Source organism: Schistocerca nitens, chromosome 4 (genome assembly GCF_023898315.1).
Source record: "Schistocerca nitens isolate TAMUIC-IGC-003100 chromosome 4, iqSchNite1.1, whole genome shotgun sequence".
NCBI lineage: Eukaryota > Metazoa > Arthropoda > Insecta > Orthoptera > Acrididae > Schistocerca > Schistocerca nitens.
In genome coordinates this window covers 195,853,172-195,879,891 of record NC_064617.1, presented here as the reverse complement: position 1 = coordinate 195,879,891, position 26,720 = coordinate 195,853,172, and the positions used below count along the sequence as shown (strand labels likewise).

Sequence of the window (26,720 nt, the reverse complement as noted above, 5' to 3'; positions counted from 1 at the left end):
CGCCGGTGGCGACACCTACAACGTGCTGACATGATGAAAGTTTCCGACCGATTTCTCATACACAAACAGCAGTTGACCGGCGTTGCCTGGTGAAACGTTGTTGTGATGCCTCGTGTAAGGAGGAGAAATGCCTACCATCACGTTTCCGACTTTGATAAAGGTCGGACTGTAGCCTATCGCGATTGCGGTTTATCGTATCGCGACATTGCTGCTCGCGTTGGTTGAGATCCAATGTCTGTTAGCAGAATATGGAATCGGTGGGTTCAGGAGGGTAATACGGAACGCCGTGCTGCATCCCAACGGCCTCGTATCACTAGCAGTCGAGATAACACGCATCTTATTCACATGGCTGTAACGGATCGTGCAGCCACGTCTCGATCCCTGAGTCAACAGATGGGGACGTTTGCAAGACAACAACCAATTGCACGAACAGTTCGACGACGTTTGCACCAGAATGGACAATCAGCTCGGAGACCATTGCTGCGGTTACCCTTGACGCTGCATCACAGACAGGAGCGCCTGCGATGGTGTACTCAACGACGAACCTGGGTGCACGAATGGCAAAACGTCATTTTTTCGGATGAATGTAGGTTCTGTTCACAGCATCATGATGGTCGCATCCGTGTTTGGCGACATCGCAGTGAACGCACATTGGAAGCGTGTATCCGTCATCGCCATACTGGCATATCACCCGGCGTGATGGTATGGGTGCCATTGGTTACACGTCTCGGTCACTTCTTGTTCGCTTTGATGGCACTTTGAACAGTCGACGTTACATTTCAGATGTGTCATGACCCGTGGCTCTACGATTCAAAAAATGGCTCTGAGCACTTTGGGACTTAACATCTATGGTCATCAGTCCCCTAGAACTTAGAACTACTTAAACCTAACTAACCTAAGGACATCACACAAGACCCAGTCATCACGAGGCAGAGAAAATCCCTAACCCCGCCGGGAATCGAACCCGGGAACCCGGGCATGGGAAGCGAGAACGCTACCGCACGACCACGAGCTGCGGACTCTCTACCCTTCATTCGATCCCTGCGAAACCCTACATTTCAGCAGGATAAAGCACGACCGCATGTTGCAGGTCCTGTATGGGCGTTTCTGGATACAGAAAATGTTCGACTGTTGCCCTTGCCAGCACATTCTCCAGATCTCTCACCAATTGAAAACGTCTGGCCAATGGTGGCCGAGAAACTTGCTCGTCACAATACGCCAGTCACTACTCTGGATGAACTGTGGTATCGTGTTGAAGCTGCATGGGCAGCTGTACCTGTACACCCCATCCAAGCTCTGTTTGACTCAGTGCCCAGGCGTATCAAGGCGGTTATTATGGCCAGAGGTTGTTGTTCTGGGTACTAATTTCTCAGGATCTATGCACCCAAACTGCGTGAAAATGTAATCACATGTCAGTTCTAGTATAATATATTTATCCAATGAATACCCGTTTATCATCTGCATTTCTTCTTGGTGTAGCAATTTTAATGGCCAGTAGTGTGGATACCCGCTAATGGTGCGTACCTCTACAGTTACGTTGACATCTGACTATGTCTTCAGGGTGTTTCTCTTTCTTTGTGACGTGGTATATTCTTCCTACTATGTTGTACATGCAGGACAAGTAAAATTTTCTTTATTTACTATCCTTCCTGGTGTTGGAATGTTAATGGCCATCAGTGCACTTACAGGTTCTTTAGCACGTAAGCAGATGTGGAAGATAAGTAGTGATTAGTTGCAGGAGGAGAGTAGGGCGAGGCTGCATTACCTGGAAGCAGAGCTTGGTGCGCCTCCGGCGAACCCTGCGGGAGAGGCAGCGCGCTGTGAACGCCGCCCCCGCGCCGCCCATGGCCAGCGCTGCGAGTGCAGCGGCCGCGAGCGCGTACGGCGAGGGCGACGGCAGCGGCGGCATCCCGCGCTCTGCCAGCGCGCCTCCAGCGCCGCCCACCGCCGGCGCCGCCCCTGCGGATTCGTCACGCCGCGTCAGGAGCGTCCGCTTCACTGCAACCCGAGGTCGTGCCTCCAGAACAGCTGGTAAGGCGCACTGCTTGCGTCGTACAAATTCGGGGACCTCACAACTGAGCCCCTGTTACAACGGTGGATGCGCCAGGTACAGTAAGCACACTAGACAAAATACAAGACGTCATCAAAAAAGACCCTACAACACCAGCTCTGCCCACGATAACGGCCTCATTTCTGCGAGGAAGAGAGTCCACAAGGTTCTCCAGGTATGCCGTATCTAGTTAAGTCTCTCACTGATGTTTAGATCCTATAGAGCTATCATACTGCAAGGATTTCAACTGCTACGTTTCGCCTGTTGTTCCAATCAGCCCCAGACATTTTCAGTGACATTAAGATTGGGTGAGTTAGGGAGCCAGTCAAGGTCTGACAGCATACATGAGTATTGGTCATATGTAGAACATATGTGTGCAGCTGCGTCAATACAACTGTTGTCATATTGGTTGACGGGAGTGTCTACAGCACACTCCTCGCAAAACTCTAGAAGAAAGGGCAACACTTGGGCACCAAGAATGTTGAAATAAAAATCTTGGTTCACGTTCACGCTAACTTGAATGAGTGGCAAGAGGCCTGGTACGAAAAGTGTTACAGAAGCACTCCCGGCCTGAACTATACCTTCCACATACTGCGGGTTAATCACCTCATTGGCCAGTCGGTGCAATCGACTTCTTGCATAATTTGAAAATAAGCAGGGTCATGACCCATCAGCCCACACTGCATGCCCCCAGTGTGCCACTGTACTGTTTCTGTGCTGTTTGATAAATTGAAGACGTGCAGATTAAAGTAAATTCATACGGCATGTGTTGTAACCACGACCGGATCGGTCGCGGGATGGCCGTGAACGGAAGCGCGGCGGGACCGAATGGGAGCGGCCCGCGAACAAACATCTACATCTACGTGATTACTCTGCTATTCACTATAAAGTGCCTGGCAGAGGGTTCGATGAACCACCTTCAGGCTGTCTCTATACCGTTCCACTCTCGAACGGCACGCGGGAAAAACGAGCACTTAAATTTTTCCGTGCGAGCCCTGATTTCTCTTATTTTATCGTGATGATCATTTTTCCCTATGCAGGTGGGTGACAACAGAATGTTTTCGCAATCGGAGGAGAAAACTGGTGATTGAAATTTCATATGAAGATCACGTCGCAACAAAAAACGCCTTTGTTTTAATTATTGCCGCTCCAATTCACGTATCATGTCTGTGACATTATCTCCCCTATTTCGCGATAATACAAAACGAGCTGCCCTTCTTCGTACTTTTTGGATGTTATCCATCAGTCCCACCTGATGCGGATCCCACACCGCACAGGAATAGTCCAGAATAGGGCGGACAAGCGTAGTGTAAGCAATATCTTTGGTAGACCTGTTGCACCTTCTAAGTGTTCTGCCAATGAATCGCAGTCTTTGGTTTGCTCTACCCACAATATTATCTATATGATCGTTCCAATTTAGGTTATTTGTAATTGTAATCCCTAAGTATTTAGTTGAATTTACAGCCATCAGATTTGTGTGACTTATCGCGTAATCGAAATTTAGCTGATTTCTTTTAGTACTCATGTGAAAAACTTCACACTTTTCCTTATTTAGGGTCAATTGGCACTTTTCGCACCATACAGATATCTTATCTTAATCATTTTGCAACTCGTTTTGATCATCTGATGACTTGACAAGACGGTAAATGACAGCATCATCTGCAAACAATCTAAGACGGCTACTCAGATTGTCTCCTATGTTGTTGATATATATCAGGAACAATAGAGGGCCTATAACACTTCCTTGGGGAACGCCGGATATTACTTCTATTTCACTCGATAACTACCGAGCGAGGTGGCGCAGTGGTTAGCACACTGGATTCGCATTCGGGAGGACGACGGTTCAATCCCGTCTCCGGCCATCCTGATTTAGGTTTTCCGTGATTTCCCTAAATCGTTTCAGGCAAATGCCGGGATGGTTCCTTTGAAAGGGCACGGCCGATTTCCTTCCAAATCCTTCCCTCACCCGAGCTTGCGCTCCGTCTCTAATGACCTCGTTGTCGACGGGACGTTAAACACTAACCACCACCACCACCACCACCACTCGATAACTTTCCGTCTATTACTACGAACTATGACCTTTCTGACAAGACGGACGAACGGGAAAGGATGGACACAGACGAGCGAATAAGACACCAAGAACAGCAACACGCAAGAAGCAACGGGGTCACAAGCGAAAACCTAGCGAAATCAACGACGTCCACTCGGACACGGAGACAAGCAACGTAAACACGATGTCTGTAAGCGAGATATCGAGAGACTCACGCGAATATCAGACTGCCTCGCAGAGATTTTTTTTTTACTTTATTGTTATTTTAACACCTGAACAATCAGGTAGGCTGGCAGCGGCATGCTACGCCGCTCTTCAGCCATAGTGGTGACAATAACAGTACAAGAACGGAGAATTAAAATGAACAGAGTGATGGGGAAAAAAATAGTGGTCACAGATACACAAAAAACACGGAGCCGTTCACACGCGACGATAACGACACTGAAAACACGTTGACACGGCGCACATAACACTGACGAATCCGACGTCACAAGTGAACGTAGAAGCGGGACGGCGGACACGAAAAACACAAAACGACGTCACACACACGAGACACAGATGGCGATCTCCGGCGCGCGAAAGTCCACGTAGCGTGTGCGAGTCCGGGGACCTGCCAATAGGGGAAGAAGGGTGAGGGCGGGTGGACCTCGCTGAGTGAGGGCAGGCGGTTAAATATATGATAGGGTACGTCACTATTGGCCACTCGGACCAACTGCTCCACAGTGGCGCCCTCAGGAGAGCGCGCAGCCACGGCTAACGACGCGATGGCTGCAGGGACCTCTAGTGGTAATCGAGGTACATGTCTTCTGGCGCGGATTCGAAACCCGCGATACTCGGTACCAGAGCATGAGTAGCTGGAAGATCTCAAAGGGCCTCATTGGAAAGGTTTTCCCTATCCTTCGTGCCTGCAGGCACCTTTGCTTTGCAAAGTGTGAGGGCTGTGAGCGTACATGTATGTGTTAAGTGTAGGTGAGTGTAATGGGTGTGTGGGTAGTGCAGCGTCATACTTGTGTTGGAGATTATGAGGTAAATGAGACGGTGAAACCCAGTAATGACAGATAGCCTAGTCGTTTCGAAGAACACCTGGGGGACCGCTGATCCTCATGTCCCTATCTAATGGACAGATCACCATCAACAGTGTCACATGCCCTCACTTCATGAGACACTGCAGAGAGGTTCGAAATCTGATCCACGACAATGGCGTACGGACTGATGATCAGGGACTTTACAGCACCACCCCTTCTGTCCCCTCTGCCGTAAAGGTTAAGGGAAAATTGTCAACAGCACGTTCAGCATACAGGGATAGTCACTGCAGACGCCCAACTGTGCTTAATTTAGGTAATCTGACAGGAACTGGTGTATTCACCTCAGTATATCCGTGGACGATGTGCAAATTGAGCAGTGCCCTTTTGTGAGATACCTGCTCCAAATGTCAATTGCAGTCTGTCCTCAGACACTGGTTGAGGAGGAACATCACTGACAGCAGCAACTGAATCCGATTATCATTGATAAGGCGTGACATTCGTCGCCAGTACCTTTCGGTTAGTACCTCCTTATCATAACTGTCCTTATACAGTGTTACACAGCTGCGAGCAGTACACTATCCTCACATATGCGTTTCACTGTCTGTATTGATACACCAACAAATTAGCCAACTTCAGTCACTATTTCGTCAAAGAAACGACCAAAAACGGCAGCTCCCTTCTACCATGTCTTTACATCTATCCATCCTATTGTCGTGATTCCATACAACCGACTGATGGATACAAGCCACTTTAATGTCATGACTTAGGTCAGCAGTAGAGGGGCAGGGGACGTGACTGCCTGGTACTAGTGCTGCGTCATCTACAGCACTCCAAAGCAACCAGAGTGATATTTTAAAAAGGCTGAGTAGAGTGGCCATCACGAAATTAGCCACCTCAAGGTCACAACCGCTCCCTGCGGTCTGCCGGCGCTAAGTGTTGGGATTCGTTCGTCTCATTGCTTTGTTGCCACACGTACACTGTTACCAGTGCAGTAGGTCAGCACCATCTGAATGTTCTGTGTTTCCGTGCAACATCGTATGTTCACGTGTGGTTTCGGTCTTCCGCAGAAAGGTACATTCACTTGTATTTGGTAGTGAGTGAAATGCAGGAGCACGGACCTGTGTGCAGTGCTACTCGAAGGGCGAAATGACATTCGAGAATAATGTAAAATTGTCAGATCGAATGTACTGAGGATTCGGTGTCAGGAATAACATAAATGTTGTGCAAGTTCATAAAATGACAGCAATTTCTGGGTCGACTGTATTCAGTATTTTCAGCGCAGTAACTTCGCCAGAATTCCTAGATGTGAACATGTTTTTTGACTCTCCTAGAAAGGGATATAATGAAAACGTAAATAAAGGAATTTCACGATTACGAAAAATGGTTCAAATGGCTCAGAGCATTATGGGACTTACCTGCTGAGGTCATCAGTCCCCTAGAACTTAGAACTACTTAAACCTAAATAACCTAAGGACATCACACACATCCATGCCCAAGGCAGGATTTGAACCTGTGACCGGAGCGGTCACGCGGTTCCAGACTGTAGCGCCTAGAACCGCTTGGCCACCAAGGCCGGCGACCTTGCAGTAGAAGAGGACTACAGTGAGAGGTATCGAAACGGTCGTCACTTATAACTTTCCCCTCTATAGTTTCTGGACCACGGTTCCTTAGTCAAATTGATACATTTACCCTTCTCCGCATCCGTGAAAGGTATCTAACATCATCACGGAATCACCCTGTATTGCTCCACGCATCTGACGTGCTCGCAGAAGTTGTGACATTTCTCGTCACATCGCATGGGCATTTGTTTCATTTGTATTACTGCGGGGTAGTATAGAAAGCCATGTTTGCAAAGCCAAACGAATATTTTCGCGGCTGCTGAGCCCAATTTTTATTCAAAACAGGTTGCATGACTCAGAGGAGTTAAAAAAGGAGAATGTTGACTGCGGTACACTGTTTGAAACTCTGGCGTTATCAGGGATAAAAAATTCTGTGTTCTCTATTCGGATCCGCGCTATACATTTTTCGCGAAAACGATGGGAGAAAATAATTACAAGGGTTTCGCATTAATATATGATTTAATTATCAACGTCTTTAATACAACTGATACAAAGAGTAGTATAAGGATTGCAGAATAGATAAATCACAAGTTTTTTGCATGTAGCAACGGTCTGTGGCAGCTGAAGTAACACACCGACACCACGCCCTCCACCGAGTTCGTTCCCTTTTCGATGCTCCCGTAGTTCTCACATTCGCTCTGCACTGAACATTTTAGGCTTTTTGGATTCCCTTCGACGCAGGCTTCTCTGTGATGGCGTTTTCTATACTTCCGCGCATATTTATGAATTGTACGAGACGAATAATTCATTATTTCGTAACTTAATACCTATTTGCACTTATATTCAGGCGAATATTTTCATCGTCTCACTTTGGGTCCGTTAGTGCTCTGCAACCTCTTCACAGTGACATGTCCAAGCTAAATGACAATGACATGTCCAAGCTAAACGCGTTTCCACACTGCACCAATTTATAACTTTACACAAAGCTAATTCGTAATAATCACGTGTATACGCCTAGACCGGTACGATGACTTCACAAACAAACAAATACTGCGAGACAAATAAGCACAAATACAATGTATCCATTGCGGGCTTTCCAATTATTAATCTCGCTGTTATTACCGATTCCAAACTGACGTTATTTTGTCACACAAGAAATTTCGATTTACAAGCGAATAGACGTTTTCGCATCAATAAAGGTAGCCCAAAAGTTGACTACAAGTAACAAGTTGTAAAGAATCAGACTGTAGTTGTGTGAGACATGAAAGAAAGTTAATACACTCATGCTCATAAATTAAGGATAATTGCAGAATGTGTGGCACTGCACAAAACTGGCGCTAATAGCATAGGCACATAGGGAACACAGATCTGTAAGTCCACGGTATTGGTGATCAGTTGAGAAAACCGTCCCGAAACACATGTGCTACAAAACGCCACTGTTTCCTGTGGGTGTACCCCGACATCAGTATGGGATACGATCACCATGCGCACGTACACAGGCCGCACAACGGGTTGGCATACTCTGGATCAGGTGGTCGAGCAGCTGCTGGGGTATAGCCTCCCATTCTTGCACCAGAGCCTGTCGGAGCTTCTGAAGTGTCGTAGAGGTTTGAAGACGTGCAGCGATACGTCGACCTAGAGCATCCCAGACGTGCTCGTTGTCTTATTTGTATTACTGCGGGGTAGTACTGGGGTTTAGGTCTGGAGAACAGGCAGGTCACTCCAATCGCCTGATATCTTCTGTTTCAAGGTACTCCTCCACGAAGGCAGCTCGTTGGGGCAGTGCGTTATCATCCATCAGGAGGAAGGTGGGACCCACTGCACCCCTGAAAAGGCGGACATCCTGCTGCAAAATGACATCCCGATACACCTGATCTCTTACAGTTCCTCTGTCAATGACATACAGGAGTGTACGTGCCCCAATCGTAATTTCACCCCACACCATCAAACCATGACCTCCATACAGGTCCCTTTCTAGGACATTAAGAGGTTGGTATCTGGTTCCTGGTTCACGCTAGATGAAAACCCGGCGAGAATCACTGTTCAGACTATCTGGACTCGTCCGTGAACATAACCTGGGACCACTGTTCCAATGACCATGTACTGTGTTCTTGACACCAGGCTTTAAGGGCTCTCCTGTGACCAGCGGTCAGTGGAATGCACCTTTCAGGTCTCCGGGCGAATAAACCATGTCTGTTCACTCGTCTGTAGACTGTGTGTCTGGAAACAACTGTTCCAGTGGCTGCGGTAAGGTCGTCCCGAGCAAGGCTACCTGCAGTACTCCGTGGCCGTCTGCGGGCACTAATGGTAAGATATCGGTCTTCTTGTGGTGTTGTACACTGTAGACATCCCGTACTGTAGCGCCTGGACACATTTCCTGTCTGTTGGAATCGTTGCCATAATCTTGAGATCGCACTTTGTGGCACACGCAGGGCCCGTGCTACGACATGCTGTGTTTGACCAGCCTCCAGTCGCCCTAGTATTCTACCCCTCATAACGTCATCAATATGTGTTCTTTGAGCCATTTTCAACACAGTCACCATCAGCACGTCTGAAAACGTCTCCGAACTTACTCGCTGCATTGTACTCTGACATGCAGCAACACACCTCTGCGTATGTGGACTGCTGCCAGCGCCACCGTGCGACGACCGCAGGTCTAATGCACCGGACGGTCATATCCTGAGGTGATTTAAATCCTCAAACCGCCCACCAGAGCGTTGTTTCACCATGTATCAGCATTATCCTTAATTTGTGAGCATGAGTGTAATAGAGAAGTGAGTAAGACGGGGTTGTAGGCCATACCCAGCGTTATCATATCTACAGGGTGTTACAAAAAGGTACGGCCAAACTTTCAGGAAACATTCCTCACACACAAATAAAGAAAAGATGTTATGTGGACATGTGTCCGGAAACGCTTACTTTCCATGTTAGAGCTCATTTTATTACTTCTCTTCAAATCACATTAATCATGGAATGGAAACACACAGCAACAGAACGTACCAGCGTGACTTCAAGCACTTTGTTACAGGAAATGTTCAAAATGTCCTCCGTTAGCGAGGATACATGCATCCACCCTCCGTCGCATGGAGTCCCTGGTGCGCTGATGCAGCCCTGGAGAATGGCGTATTGTATCACAGCCGTCCACAATACGAGCACGAAGAGACTCTACATTCGGTACCGGGGTTGCGTAGACAAGAGCTTTCAAATGCCCCCATAAATGAAAGTCAAGAGGGTTGAGGTCAGGAGAGCGTGGAGGCCATGGAATTGGTCCGCCTCTACCAATCCAACGGTCACCGAATCTGTTTTTGAGAAGCGTACGAACACTTCGACTGAAATGTGCAGGAGCTCTATCGTGCATGAACCACATGTTGTGTCGTACTTGTAAAGGCACATGTTCTAGCAGCACAGGTAGAGTATCCCGTATGAAATCATGATAACGTGCTCCATTGAGCGAAACTAATATGAGCTCTAACATGGAAATTAAGCGTTTCCGGACACATGTCCACATAATATATTTTCTTTCTTTGTGTGTGGGGAATGTTTCCTGAAAGTTTGGCCGTACCTTTTTGTAACACCCTGTATACATTGTGCAGACAGTACAGAAATCAAGTAGAAATTTGGAAAAGAAAGTTAAGTTCAGGAAGGAGAAATAAAGGCTAATGTTTGCTGTTGACATTGAGATCTAGCAAGGTCACTTGAACGGAATGGATGGTATCTTAAATAAGATGAACATCAATAGATAAGATGAACATCAATAAAAGTAAATAAAGGGTACTGGAATGTAGTCGAATTAAACCTAATGTGTACGCAGTCATGAATCGTTATCGAGCTGTGTAACGATTCTTTTGATAACCTTCCGTAATTTCAACAAGCTAAACTGTGCCAGTACTCTGTAAACATTTTAAATGACAACGCGATTCTGATATTTATAGACTGTGTTTCGGGACCAACTCAAACAATATTCAGAATTTGTGTGTTCAGTAATGAATGATCAACAATGCGCCCTGGCCGTACGTATGTGGTTAACGTATGTGGAAGCATAGTCATTTCACATGTTCTGTGCAGTTAGCTAATCAAACTGAAGTTTTTAAGAATATACTTGAGTGTGCTTCTAAACTATGTGGAACAAGATTTTTTAAAAAAGGAACTCGAGATACTGCATATACAGAGTGAAGAAAAATTCGCGCAGTCGGACTTCGCAGCGCGATTCCTCACGTATTGTTGTTGTTGTTGTTGTCTTCAGTCCTGAGACCGGTTTGATGCAGCTTTCCATGCTACTCTATCCTGTGCAAGTTTCTTCATCTCCCAGTACTTACTGCAACCTACATCCTTCTTAATCTGCTTAGCCTCACGTATTAGCAATTCAAAAATATCTCTCACAAAATTTTGTCCTGCGTATATTTCGGGCAGTAAATGGACGTTAAAGATTGGCAATCTGCCAACACCGTAATCACGCGTACGGTAACTAGTTCTGTCCAGGTTACAGCAACAGTACTGTACAGTTGGTACAAAGGATAGCGTTTCGGGTTAGCATACAGGAGGTTCAAGGTTCGATTCTGTGTCGACGCGTATTTGTTTTTATTTGCTGAATGTAGTCTGCGTGGTACCGTGTCTAGCGTCTTAATCATCATACAGCGATTACAGTGGGTCATCTACAAAACATTTGCAGTTAAGTACTACGAACGCAGAACTGGAGGTACAGACGTTTTCAGTAATCAGCTTTTAAAGGAGCCTTATCACATGATGGAAGAAAATTGTTTCGCACCACTGCATCAACCAGATTTCAAATATTTTTTGTGTGTGCCCTCCTTCCAGCTGTCCCATAGATTGTCACGAACAAATATTCTTGTCACGTTGAGGTACATTACATTTGAAATTGAAATTTGTGGTAAGGACTATGGGACCAAACTGCTGAGGTCATCGGTCCCTAGGCTTATACACCACGTAATCTAACTTAAACTAACTTACGCTAAGGACAACACACACACCTATGCCCGAGGGATGACTCGAACCTCCGACGGGGGGAGCCGCGCTAACCGTGTCAAGGCGCTTAAGACTGCGCGTCTATCCCGCCCGGCACCATTACGTTTCATTTGGACCTTACGTCACCAGTAGGGCTAGCAAAGTGCTTTGGTCACCAGTAGGGCTGGCAAAGTGCTTTGCAAATAATCTATGGGACCATTGGGAGAGGGTACACAGGAAACAGGTTTTGAATCTAGTAGATGCAGTGGGGCCAACAATTCGCGTCCAACACGTGCAAACGGCTTCCTTAAAAGCTGACCAATGAAAACAATTGTACTTACATTTCTGTGCTCGTGGTACGTAATTGCAAATGTTTTGCAGAAGACCTACTGTAATCGCTGTAATTCTCCAGATACAGTACCAGGTAGACTACATTTAGCAAATAAAAACAAATAAGCCTCAACCCGCAACTGAACCCTGGACTTCTTGCTTGCTAACCCAAAATGCTAGCCACTGCACTAACTGCACAGTACTCTCGTCGCCGACAACAGAGATAGTTACCGTACATGTGATTACAGTTTTGCCAGATAATCTTTATCGTCCATTTACTGCCCGAAATATATACAGGAGGAAATTTTGTGAGAGACATTTTTATATTGCTAGTACTGTATGTGAGGAATCGCGCTGCGAGGTACGAATGCGCGAATTTTTCTTCACCCTATATACACTGCTGGGAAAAATGTAACACAGTCTAGTGACTCATGGCCCTCGGCGATCAGATGGTGCTCAGGCGGGCTGTCTGTTCATCCTTTGTTTTGGCTCATTGGCCAGTACTGTGCTAAGTTTCGAGGTAAACAGTGTTCGTAACACTCATTCAAGGGCGCAACCACGCCCCATCAACGAATGCATACTTTTGTTGAGCAGCATTAGCCACCTGAAAGCGGTCACATGTGGGCTTGCATGATGTTGGATGGACTTATAGACGGACTGCTCCACATATTGAATGCAACATATCGGTGGTTCAAAATGGTTCAAATGGCTCTGAGCACTATGGGACTTAACTTCTGAGGTCATCAGTCCCCTAGAACTTAGAACTACTTAAACCTAACTAACCTAAGGACATCACACACATCCATGCCCGAGGCAGGATTCGAAACTGCGACCGTAGTGGTCGCGCGGCTCCAGACTGTAGCGCCCAGAACCGCTCGGCCACCCCGGCCGGCCATATCGGTGGTGTGTCACTGCTTTCCACTGTGGTCAGAGCAGGTTCTGGAGGTCGGCGTACTTCAAGATCGACGCATTATGCGAGCAGCGGTGGCCGACTATCAACCAAGGACGAAATCTGGGGACATGTTGCACCTGCTGCGTCATCACCGACCACTGGGAACCGTCTGCTTCCAGCAGGACTAAGATCACCTGTGCCAATGGCCAGGCTACCAGTAACACCGCGGCACCACCAAGCGTCGATACTCCGGTGTCGTGAAAGAGATGACCGGAGAGCGAAATGGCGCTTTGCTGTCGTCAGTGATGAGAGTCGTGAGAGTCGGTTCTCTCCGTATTCGAATGATGGACGTACGCTTGTTTGGCGTACACCTGGTGAGCTGCCTATTCCGTAGTGCATTTGCCGACGACACCAAAGTCCCATCCCATGGGGGGGGGGGGGGGGGCAATCAGTTACAATTCGCGGTCACGTTTGAGTGTTTCTGTAACATGTGTCCGCTACATTGCACAAGCTGTTATCCGCGTGCTACTGCTATTTCTCCGACCGAAAGGTGTGTGCCTTTTCAGTAGGATGATGGACGTCCATGTCAGCAAGATCAAAAATTGAACACTTATGGTACACAGTGAAGCGAGAAATTACTCGTTCTCCAGAGCTTGCAAGAACCACTGCTGAACTGCAACAAAAGGCGCAAGATGCTTGGGACAACCTCTCGAAGGATGCCGTTCGGCACCATTACGATCTATTGTTCTGAGAATATACCTCTGCATTGGCGCCAAAGACTGGTGCACTGTGTATTGAAGCGACTGTTTGGACGCCCTTTAAGTGACCGTTTGTTTCATTTGGTCTGATTGTGAGTTTGTTATCAAATACTCCTACAATGATTAACTACCTGTCCCATTATTTGTCAATAAAATCACCTTGTCCTTGAGGATGTTGTGTATTTTTCCGGCCGTGTGATTGGCACTTTTGCACTGTTCAAACGGTTCAAAGGCTCTGAGCACTATGGGACTTAACATCTGAGGTCATCAGTCCCTTAGAACTACTTACCCCTAACTAACCTAAGGATATCACACATATCCATGTCCGGGGCAGGATTCGAACCTGCGACCGTAGGGGTCGCGCGGTTCCAAACTGAAGCGCCTAGAACCGTTTCATCACAGCGGTCGGCTTTTTGCGCTGTTGCAAAGGTGGGTGAATAACAGAAATAGTGTCTGTTATGTTAATTAGGCATTAGCGAACGTATGACCACCACACACAACATTCAATTCGTATTACGTCATGCATGGGTATAGGCTAAACAACTGAATATTCAAATACACTCCTGGAAATTGAAATAAGAACACCGTGAATTCATTGTCCCAGGAAGGGGAAACTTTATTGACACATTCCTGGGGTCAGATACATCACATGTTCACACTGACAGAACCACAGGCACATAGACACAGGCAACAGAGCATGCACAATGTCGACACTAGTACAGTGTATATCCACCTTTCGCAGCAATGCAGCCTGCCATTCTCCCATGGAGACGATCGTAGAGATGCTGGATGTAGTCCTGTGGAACGGCTTGCCATGCCATTTCCACCTGGCGCCTCAGTTGGACCAGCGTTCGTGCTGGACGTGCAGACCGCGTGAGACGACGCTTCATCCAGTCCCAAACATGCTCAATGGGGGACAGATCCGGAGATCTTGCTGGCCAGGGTAGTTGACTTACACCTTCTAGAGCACGTTGGGTGGCACGGGATACATGCGGACGTGCATTGTCCTGTTGGAACAGCAAGTTCCCTTGCCGGTCTAGGAATGGTAGAACGATGGCTTCGATGACGGTTTGGATGTACCGTGCACTATTCAGTGTCCCCTCGACGATCACCAGTGGTGTACGGCCAGTGTAGGAGATCGCTCCCCACACCATGATGCCGGGTGTTGGCCCTGTGTGCCTCGGTCGTATGCAGTCCTGATTGTGGCGCTCACCTGCACGGCGCCAAACACGCATACGACCATCATTGGCACCAAGGCAGAAGCGACTCTCATTGCTGAAGACGACACGTCTCCATTCGTCCCTCCATTCACGCCTGTCGCGACACCACTGGAGGCGGGCTGCACGATGTTGGGGCGTGAGCGGAAGACGGCCTAACGGTGTGCGGGACCAGAGCCCAGCTTCATGGAGACGGTTGCGAATGGTCCCCGCCGATACCCCAGGAGCAACAGTGTCCCTAATTTGGTGGGAAGTGGCGGTGCGGTCCCCTACGGCACTGCGTAGGATCCTACGGTCTTGGCGTGCATCCGTGCGTCGCTGCGGTCCGGTCCCAGGTCGACGGGCACGTGCACCTTCCGCCGACCACTGGCGACAACATCGATGTACTGTGGAGACCTCACGCCCCACGTGTTGAGCAATTCGGCGGTACGTCCACCCGGCCTCCCGCATGCCCACTATACGCCCTCGCTCAAAGTCCGTCAACTGCACATACGGTTGACGTCCACGCTGTCGCGGCATGCTACCAGTGTTAAAGACTGCGATGGAGCTCCGTATGCCACGGCAAACTGGCTGACACTGACGGCGGCGGTGCACAAATGCTGCGCAGCTAGCGCCATTCGACGGCCAACACCGCGGTTCCTGGTGTGTCCGCTGTGCCGTGCGTGTGATCATTGCTTGTACAGCCCTCTCGCAGTGTCCGGAGCAAGTATGGTGGGTCTGACACACCGGTGTCAATGTGTTCTTTTTTCCATTTCCAGGAGTGTAGAATTGAACAGCACACGTATTATCATACATTGGGATGACAAAAGTCATGAGACAGAGATATGCACATATACAGATAGAGCTAATATCGGGTACAAAAGGTATAAAAGGGCAGTGCATTGATGAAGTTGTCATCTGTACTCCGGTGAATCATGTGGAAAGATGTCCGACGAGATTATGGAGCGCGACGGGAATTAACACTGTGAACGCGGAATCGTAATTAGCATGGGACACACTTCTTCGGAAATCGTGAGGGAATTCAACATTCCGAGATCCACAGTGTCAAGAGTGTGCCGAGAATATCATATTTCAGACATTACCTCTCACCAGGGACAACAGACTGGCGGACGGCCTTTACGTAACGACCGAGTGCGGTGGGGTTGGCGTAGAGTTGTCAGTACCAACAAACAAGTAACACTGCGTGAAATAAACACAGAAGTCAATGTGGGGTGTACGAAAAGCGTATCCGTTACAACAGTGCGTCGAAATTTGACGTTAATGGGCTATGACAGCAGGCTATCGACGCGAGTGCCTTTGCTGACAGCACGGCATCGCCTGCAGCACTTTTCCCTGGGCTCGTGACCTTACTGGTTGGACCCTAGACGACTGGAAAACCGTGCTCTAGTCAGGTAAGTCCCTATTTCAGTTGGTAAGAGCTGATGGTAGGGTTGGAGTGTGGCGCAGACCCCACGAAGCCACGGACCCAAGTTCCCAACAAGGTATTGTGCAAGATGGTGGTGGCTCCATAATAGCGTGGGCTGTGTTTACAGGGAATAGACTAGGTCCTCTGGCCCAAATGAACCGATCATTGACTGAAAATGATTACTTTCGGCTACTTGCAGATCATCTGCAGTCATTCATGGACTTCATGCGCCCAAACAACGATAGAATTTTTATGGATACCCTTGCGCCATGTCACCGATCCACAATTTTTCGTAACTGGTTTGAAGAACATCACGGTCAGTTCGAGCGAATGATTTGGCCACCCAGATCGCCCGATGTGAATCCCATAAAACATTTATGGGGAAGAATCAAGAGGTAAGTTCGTGCACAAAATCCTGCACCGACAACATTTCCGCTACTATGGACGGCTATAGAGGCAGCATGACTCAGTATTACTGCAGGGGACTTCCAGCGGCTTGTAGAGTCCATGCCACGTCGAGCTGCTGCACTACCTCGGGCAAAAGGAGATCTAAAACGATATTAAGAGTTACCCCACGACTTTTTGTCATCGCAAATGAGTACCGGATTTTAGTATATCCATTGTGGATGACGAACTGTGACTGTGCTTTAAATTGGCTTCCATATGGTAATAAATATGCAACCACTCGTTTTTTTTTTACGATTTTTCAACCCTGAACATATTTTCAAGCGATTGCAGGCTCATCATCAGATGGTGGTGTTACAAGAACATTATTTTGTGGACTCAAGTGTAGCTAGATGCAGTATCGGTGCTGCTGGCGGGAATGATGGAAATTTAGTAATCAGTGACGAAACATTTACGAACCCGAAAGTTTTTTATGTTTTAGGTACTTCAAGTCACTGCCTTGTGGTATCCATATCAGATTGCTTCTTATAATGTACATTATTAAGCTATGTGCACAAATAAACACAGTATTTAGGTACACTTGGAATGCACCAAATATCAAATCCATAGTTGAACACCAGACCACTGAAGAAATTAACTTCCTTGACATGACTATCGCCACTCATAACAACAAGCAAACCTTCCATTAACAATACCTCAAGCCACCCAAACCAACTAAAACTGCTTTCTTCAGGTAATCTGTAAACCATATGCTCCGCACCCCTATAAGTGAAGAAGATGCATGTACAGAAATGAACATACTTCGATCTACAGTCCAAAATAATAGTTATAATAGCTGTTTGATAAACACCCTAGTTGAAAAAATCCAAGGTGAACTCAAGCATCCACCAACACCACTACAAACTAAGAAACAAATGCCAAAATTTGTCGGTGTTCCATTCCTTGGCAAAGTGTCATATAAACTTGCAAATCTTTTCAGACCACATAACATAAAAATATCCTTCCACACTGACAATAAACTACAAAATAAACTTTTTCACTATAATAAATCCGCTGGAGACTGGCATAAAAATTCTGGCATATACAAACTCAGATCCTTCTGTTCTTGCTTCCATATAGGCCAAATAGGGAGAAATTTTGCAATCCGCTACAAAGGATATATGTATGCCCTCCGACTCAAAAACTTAAATAAGTTCAGTTTTGCATCACACATTTCTCAATGTGAACACTCTGTTTGTGATATCAATGACAATCTTTCTGTGCTACACATTGCTGAGAAAGGAATACAGGTGGACCTCCTTGAACAATTAGAAATTTACATCCACAAACTAAAATCACCCCAGAAAATCCTGAATGAACAGACTGAGTCAACACAAAACCTTTTCTTCCAGAATTTTCAGGATATCCTAGCACCAAAACAACAAAAATGACAATACTAACACATATTCATCTGCCTCCATAAATCTTGTTCTTCTTGGCATGTAAAGATTATGGCATTATGTAATTTACAAAAAGGTTTTAATTATGTATTAATAAACCCTTCGAGCTGTTTATCTTCTGTATAACTGTTACCCATATTAAAATTTTTTTGCCAATATAAAGACACTCTTGCAGATAGCAACATTTGCTGAAATGTAAAATCTGTAATAGTAATATTTGTACCATAATAAAATGCATCTCTTGCCTAAGACTATTAAGTAGTAGTAATAGTAGTAGTTCAAATGGTTCAAATGGCTCTGAGCACTATGGGACTCAACTGCTGTGGTCATAAGTCCCCTAGAACTTAGAACTACTTAAACCTAACTAACCTAAGGACATCACACACATCCATGCCCGAGGCAGGATTCGAACCTGCGACCGTAGTGGTCGTGCGGTTCCAGACTGTAGCGCCTTTAACCGCTCGGCCACTCCGGCCGGCAATAGTAGTAGTAGTAGTAGTAGTAGCAGTTGTAAGTAGTCATATCTATATTCTTTGTAAAAACGTCGAATGTTTGCATTCTGTGAATCAGTGTAAATAAAGCCAAGTGTAGCTACATACAGTGTTTATTTGTGTACATAGCTTAATAATGTACCGTAAGTTATAAGAAGCAATATGATATGGATACCACAAGGTAGTGCACTGTAAGAACCTAAAACATAAAAAACCTTCGGGTTCGTAAATGTTTCGTCACCGATTACTAAATTTCCGTCATTTCCGCCAGCCGCACCATCACTGCATCTAGCTACACTTGGTCCACAAAATAATGTTCTTGTAACACCTCCATCTGATGCTGAGCCTGCAGTGGCTTGAAAATATGTTCATCGTTGAATAAATCGTAAAAAAGCGAGTGGTTGCATATTTATTATCAAATAAACGCCGATGAGTAGCGGATGTTTCAAATGAATATTGGGATTTTAAGGCTTTATAGCATTTATTACATTCAACTTTCAATTATAAATAATACGTGAAATGAAAGTGCAAGTCAAACAGTTTTTTTCGTATACCTGGGTGCACGCACATACTCTGTATACTGTGTTTTCCATTAGAAAGCGATAGTAACAAAGATGGTGACTATTGAATAGATAGCTTTTTGTGTGTTACAGTTTGCAAGGACTGTTGTTACAGTGCAACGTGCGTTCCGTATTAAGATTCCATTGCAATTCTTCAAATGACCATAACATCCGTAGGTGGTACCATTAGTTTGAAAACAACGGTTGTCTTCGCAAAGGGAAGAGTACGAGGCGTGCAAGAGTCACTTAACGACGAGTTAAACGAATGAGGGAATCTTTCATGGTAGCCCCACGAAATCAGTGCGGAAGGCTACTCCTGAATTAGCAGTTCCAGTGGCGTCTTCGTCGAGACTTTTAAGGTGACGCTTCCAATTACATCCTTATCGTTTGCAGTTCTTACAAGCTCTAATAAACGTTTACAGACTACGGTTTAGATGCCAATTTTGCATGCGAAATGCTGCCGCATGACAAAAAATCTGGATCACGTAGTCTTCAGTGATGAATCAACTTTTTACCTAACTAGAAATGTGAGCACACATAATATGCACATCTGGGGTTAGCAGATCGCCATGAGATGGTATAGTTGCAACGAAAACTTCATTAAGGGGGGTAGGACGTCAAATGGACCGACTTGGAGCAGGAGAGGCACCATAGGACATTTTAATTTCCACTGTCTATAATTTTACAAATAAACACACAAAAATTTGTCAGCATGACCAGGCAGGAGTCAGGATTCACACTCATAGCAATGGAAGTTCAAAAACATAACATAATTTTTTTTACATGTGAAATTTCATTTTTTCACTTACTATTGGCTGCATTTGTTGCTATAGGTACACTTTTCTTCATAAGTAAGAGAGATTTTGCACGGCATACAATCCATACATAACTCTAGAATTTATTTAATTTATGAAGAAATGAATGAGCTGTTATATTTTAAACTTCATGTTTAGAAAAAAAATTATAGTTAATTGTCTCAATTTTTATCACAGGTTTTAATAGATTTGGAAAATTCTTGAGTCTTGCATGAAGGAGTTTGTTTTTAATAAGCATACCAAGTGTGAAAGTAATAGCATACTTATTTTGGATGTTACATGTACCTAAGTACAGAAATTTGTGTTTTGCAGAAACTGGCCGTTAAAGTTTCTGCTTGAATTTGGCATTCTTTTAGAATTGTCCAGCACCATGAGCAGGTTCTTTTTCATTTTCTAAATCAGTTTTCTTCCTTTTCACATTTCTATGATGCACTCTTCTTGATTTTATCACCTCCAAAAATGATTTATCTGCTTTCACTACACGTACTCTATCACGTACAAAGCTTTGATGCAGTTCACTCCGGGCTTAATTCCCATTTTCTCTAAAACATATTTCCAGCTTTGCACACCATCATTCAAACATGAAACTGCATCATAACCACCAATAGCAAGAGCATTTCTTCCCACAAAAATTGTTTTTGGCAAGCTTTCCCATACACATTGTGTTTGGGTGCCACCACGAAGACATTTCTTCAATAAGTTTTCATTCACAAGGTCCCTGAATATGGGTTTGATGGCTTCCATTACAGCAACTGATAGAGAATTCCTGTGATAATATTCTTCACCACCGGCTCTGAGAGGTTGCAGTCTTGAGCCACTGGTGTAACATTTGTTGTGTAGCCACATCCTTTACTGTGTATCTATTGTCCTGGTGATGTTGTTTACGGTTGAAGCAACACATTCTAGGCAGCTTCTGCGATAATGTGGAACAAAAGAACAGAAAACAACACAGCCAAATGAAAATCTTTTCGAAATTCACACCACCACACTGCAAGCCTTTCAAAACAGACATTATACAAACTTAGCGATCAAAACAATGCACGTCGATAGCAGCAGAGGAAGTATCGATATCAATAGTCCTTTGTTTCACGTGTGACAGTCTCTGGTGCAAATATAAACATTCGAATTCTACAGAGCGAAATACACTTACGTATGACAGAAGAACGCTGTCCAAAGAGGTGTGGCGCCGCATCTTGATACACTTAACGTGTCTTGTAATCTCTCAAATATATATGTTTTATACAATAAACTATTCAGGAAGATGTGGGCTACAAAATAGGCATATTTTTGAAAAATCAATTTTTTTTAATTTTTGACGTCCTACCCCCCTTATATTGAATGTGTTTTGTTCCAAATCTTGACGGCAAGCTTATGGGCTTTTCTTTTCCGGCGAAGCAACGATTACTGGTGTTGCTTATTTCACGTGCTAGAACTATGGCTCTTTCCTCAACGGGAGGAAGGTGAACCACAGAACATTACTTAGCAGTAAGATGGCGCGCCGCCTCACTGGCATAACTCAGTATGTGATTGGTTAAACGACGTTGTTCCCGACTGCTGGACTGCCCGCAAGGGACCAGATGACAGAGCTTGTTTTGCAGGACCCCAATGTTCAACCGATCTGTCGCCATGTGATTTTTACCTTTGAGGTTCATAAATGAACATGCGTATGTGCCTACTCTACCAGCCGACCTACCCTACTGAAGAATCAGGATTTAGCAATTGTTGCAACAATTACTCCAGACACACAGATTAAAGTTTGCGAAGAACTCGCCTGTCTACTCGATGTGCACCATGTGGCGAATGGTACTCACATCGAACATTTGTAAGAAATACTGTTTGCGTTGCTTTTTCATTTGATGTGTTATTTACAATTGTAAGTTAATGCAATAAATGCCACACAACCTTAAAACATTAGTAATCATCTGAGTGAGATATCCGGAATTTTATCACCAATTTACAAGGTTTTTGCTGCCATTTCACATGTTATCATTTTGCTTAGCAATCGTGGAAAGCAAAAAGGTTTATAACTTTGAAAAGAAAATTAGGAAGAAAAATTTTATGTCCGGTACTCACGCCTGATAAGCTGTGTTGTGTGCAGCGATTCTGCGGTAGCTCTTCTCGCAGAAAGAGATGGCGGCAGCTCCTGCGACAGAGAATACAGGTCTCCTGATAGGACAGCAGAAACTTCTTTTCTCATGGGTTGGGTTGTTTGGGGGAGGAGACCAGACAGCGAGGTCATCGGTCTCATCGGATTAGGGAGGACGGGGAAGGAAGTCGGCCGTGCCCTTTCAAAGGAACCATCCCGGAATTTGCCTGGAGCGATTTAGGGAAATCACGGAAAACCTAAATCAGGATGGCCGGACGCGGGACTGAACCGTCGTCCTCTCGATGCGAGTCCAGTGTGCTAGCCACTGCGCCACCTCGCTCGATTTTTTTCTCATACAGCCATCAATGTAAACATACTTGAACCAGTAAACGTAATGGAAATGCACAAATTTACAACTAACAAGCCACTTGTCACCTCTCTCTCTCTTTCTCTCTCTCTCTCACACACACACACACACACGCACACACACGACGGGAGAAAAAGCGCAAAATAAGAAATAATCAATGTAGAGTAATGAAATCACGGAAATATATTTATCTAGACAACACATTTAAGCGATTAACGTTGGAGGATCATACACAGGTTAATGTAAGCGCGAGAAAAGTGATTGTAAATGTGAAGTGCTGGTACATTAATAATCGATGTGACCGCCAGAATGTTGAATGCAAACGTATATGCATTGTATCGCACACGTGCTCGATGTCAGGTTGTGGGATGGAGTTCCACGCCTATTGCATTTAGTCGGTCAATGCAGGGAGAGTTAATGCTGGTTGTGGATGACAATGAAGTTGTTGTCCGATGATGTCCTATACATGCTCCACTGAAGACACATCTGGTGATCGAGCAGGACAAGGCAACATTTCTGTAGAGCATGGTGGATTACAGCAGTGGAATGTTGGCAAACGTTAATCTGTTGGGAAACACTCCTTTTAATGTTGTTCATGTATGGCAACTTTACAGATCGAACCACCAGAATGATGTCTCGATTTGCAGTTAGGGTGCGTGGGATAACCTCAGGAGCGCTCTTGCTGTCATGCGAAATCACACCACAGACCATAACTCGAGGTGTAGGTCCAGTGTGTTCAGGCCGCAGACAGGTTGGATGCGGGCGCTCACCTGGCCTCCATAACCAACACACATATCACTGGCACCGAGGCAGAACCAATTTTCATCCAGACAACACAACAGACCTCCACCATGCCCTCCAATGAGCTCTCGCTCGACACTACTGAAGTCGCAAACGGCGGAGGTTTGGAGTCAGCGGAACATCTACTACAGACCGTCTGGATCGGGGCTGTCCTTGAAGTTACCGATTTGTAACAGTTTGTTGTGTTTGCCAACTGCTGCTTGAATTGGCGCTGCAGACGCAATACGATGCACCACAGCCATACGCCAAAACAGACGGTCTTCGCTCTCGGTAGTGTCACTTGGGAGTCCGCAGCCCAGTCTTCTTGCGATCATACCTTCCGTGACCACCGCAGCTATGAATCATGTACAGTATATCTGGGTGTTACCCATGAGCGAACTCTGTCCTTCAAGAAACATAGCCATAACACCAGGCTGAAAGTTCACGCAATAACATCTTGAGGCATCTCACATCCACCGCCTGTGGAGCGAGTCCTCCCGTCCTGAGAATTTCGGCTCTTGCTTTGTGTGTGTCCGCTGCAAAGTATGCTTCACCTGTGTGGAGTGCATCCACTCACACCAAACAGGTTGATACTGCAATCAATGAGACCGTCCGAATCTCGTCGGGATGTATGAAGCCAACTCCAGTCGATAAAATCTACCCGATTGTTGGAATATCTCCCTCCACTATTAGAAGGGCTGTTGCAGCTGATGTAAAGAGGGCTAAGCAGACTTATGATCCCCGGCATCCACTGCATGATCATCAGGCTGTAGTCCGTCGGCTGAAGTCGAGAAAGAGCTTCATCACCAGGACTCAGCCACTAGAGGGAACACCAGAGTCTAACCGCGTCACCAGGTGGAAGAGCAAGCTACCACCTGATATCCCTTTAAAGGAAGAGCTAGCTCCAAAAAATGACTTGCTCTATCCCATTTGGAGATCGCTCAATCGCCTTAGGATGGGCTTCCTCTTTGCAAGACCAACATGCGAAAATGGGGCATTCTTTCAGCTGATGGAGATACATCCTGCGAGTGCGGAGCAACACAAGACCCGGCCCACCTGCTAATTTATCTTCAACTTGAACGACCCTGCACAACACAGGACCTGATCGAGGGAAACAACAAGGCTATCGGAGTTGCTACCTTCTGGAAATGCTGACCGGACACGGAAATGAATGAATTTCTGCAATATCACGGACGGAATATCCAGCTTCTCGTAGTCCCATTACACAACCTCGTTCAAACTCAGTGAGCTGTTGAAACTGGCCTCTCCATCAAAGAATTCTTGATCTACATCGACTTACCAAGTCCAATCTCGAAGGAATTAACGCTCACGACCATTACAGCGCATTACATTGCATCCTCATAGTGGCTCTACTAGCGCCACTCTTAAGCTACTGGCGCGAACTTTGAATAGACGTCATATTTCAGATGTAGAAACAATGGTCGTTTACCTCGCATAACTGCTTAGTGTTGCGATTTTTTTTCCGTCAGTGTTTAGAAGAGATACAAAGGAATACTATTTTTATGTGACGTGACAAAAATGTCACCTAGGCCTTCCACAGCGCTGGCAACGAGTTCTACACAACGCTGATGACTACTTTGAAGGACAGCAACAGGTGCAAACATGTAACTCTCTTGTATCGGTTGTGAATAAATTTTTGCCACTATTTTAATTGCAACCCTCGTATACATAGTCATATGCTAGCCGTGTACTACTTACTGCTGTTCAAGAATTCATCTGTGGTATGGGAGTTGTTATTGAGAAACATCTTTGACCCACGATTGATATCACCTCTGCTGTCTGTCAGACATTTTACTTCCACATGTAGATTGTCAAAGAAGTAGCTGTGTATTTCAATGCGAAGTTTCAAGGTCGAAAACAACCCAAAAATATTTTTATAACTCATTAATTATGCCAGTGAGTTTTAAAAATAGTTGGAATGAAAATAATGCAATGAATCCATTAACATGATAAGACAGAAGTTTTGTGAGAAAAATGTCACAGGTGACATGAAAATTGAGTAAGAGCTTTCAAAGTTTATTTTCCGTTTACGTGAGTAGAGAATTATCAGTGAGTGGTATTTTTTTCAGATTTTTAATTTTATATAACCAGCCTAACATTATATATAATATTTTATAGCTTTATAGGAATGTAACTTCAGATCGTTGAATAAAATAAGCCGGCCGCGGTGGTCTAGCGGTTCTGGCGCTGCAGTCCGGAACCGCGGGACTGCTACGGTCGCAGGTTCGAATCCTGCCTCGGGCATGGGTGTGTGTGATGTCCTTAGGTTAGTTAGGTTTAAGTAGTTCTAAGTTCTAGGGGACTTATGACCTAAGATGTTGAGTCCCATAGTGCTCAGAGCCATTTGAATAAAATAAGTGTCATCTATAATCATACCTATAATACAGAAAGAGGTGCTTTGCATATGCTAATGAAGTACGCTCACCTTGTGCGTATCAAAGAAAGTAATGTACAGCCACTCGTTGTTTATTTTGTGTTCAATTTTATTCAGAGGTACGACAAGTTCTCAAAGTTAGTGAATCAGCTACATCGAAAAGTCAATTGTAGACCCATGTTCCCTGTTGAACATATTTCTCCCGAAGTGAATGGTTAAATGTGTTGTTAATAACAATCATTGGTAAATGTGGAGGCCAAATTTACTGACATTGTTTCACAAATGGTTTGCTTTAGTGACTGTCATATACCCTGATCAGCCAGAACATTATGACCACCTACCTAACAGCCGGTATTTCCACCTTTGGCGTGGATGGCAGTGGCGACGCTTCGTGGCATGGAAGCAAATGAGGTCTTGGCAGGTCGCTGGAGGGAGATGGCACCACATCTGCGTACACAAGCCACCTAAGTCCCGTAAATTTTGGGGAGGGGGACGACGAGATGTGTTCGATCCAGTTCATATCTGGCGAACTGGGTGCCAGCAGATCAATTGGAAATCGCCACTGTGTTCCTCAAACCACTTCATCACACTCCTAGCCTTGTGGCGTGGCGCATTATCTTGCTGAAAAATGCTACTCCCGTCGAGAAAATATGATCATCATGAAGGGGTGTACGTGCTCTGCAGCCAGTGTACGATACTCCTTGGCCGTCATGGTGCTTTTCGGAGCTCCATTGGACCAATGGATGCCCACGCGAATGTTCTGCAGTGCATAATGGAGCCGCGGCCAGCTTGTCTCCGTCCCGCAGTACAGGTGCCGAGGAGCTGTTCCCTAGACGACGACGGATTCGCGTCTCCCATCGGCGTAATGAAGAAGGTAACGGGTTTCATCAGACCACGCAACGTTCTGCTACTGCGCAACATCTAGTTCCGATGGTCACGGGTTCATTTCAGTCGTAGTTGCCGATGTCGTGGTGTTAACATTGGCACATGCATGGACCATCGGCTGCAGAGGCCCATCGTGAGAAATTTTCGGTGCACTGTGTGTCGCCTGTCCTGTTTTGCCAGTCTGCCCAGCCTACGACGTCCGACATCTGTAATGAGGAGTGGCCGGCCAACCCTAAGACGTCTGGACTT

The 26,720-nt window shown here is 45.6% G+C and overlaps 1 protein-coding gene across 5 annotated transcripts in view; it reads right to left on the bottom strand.

Annotated features, from left to right (window-relative positions):
* The window catches only part of LOC126253248 (uncharacterized), a 364,089-nt gene that overhangs the window by 114,950 nt on the left and 222,419 nt on the right, over positions 1-26,720 (bottom strand). For all 5 annotated transcript variants that reach the window (XM_049954448.1, XM_049954447.1, XM_049954449.1 and 2 more), the window contains exons 9-10: positions 22,032-22,101; positions 1,766-1,959 (exon numbers count right to left, since the gene is read on the bottom strand). In XM_049954448.1, coding sequence (XP_049810405.1) covers positions 1,766-1,959; positions 22,032-22,101 — 264 coding nt within the window. The remainder of the gene's footprint in view (positions 1-1,765; positions 1,960-22,031; positions 22,102-26,720) is intronic.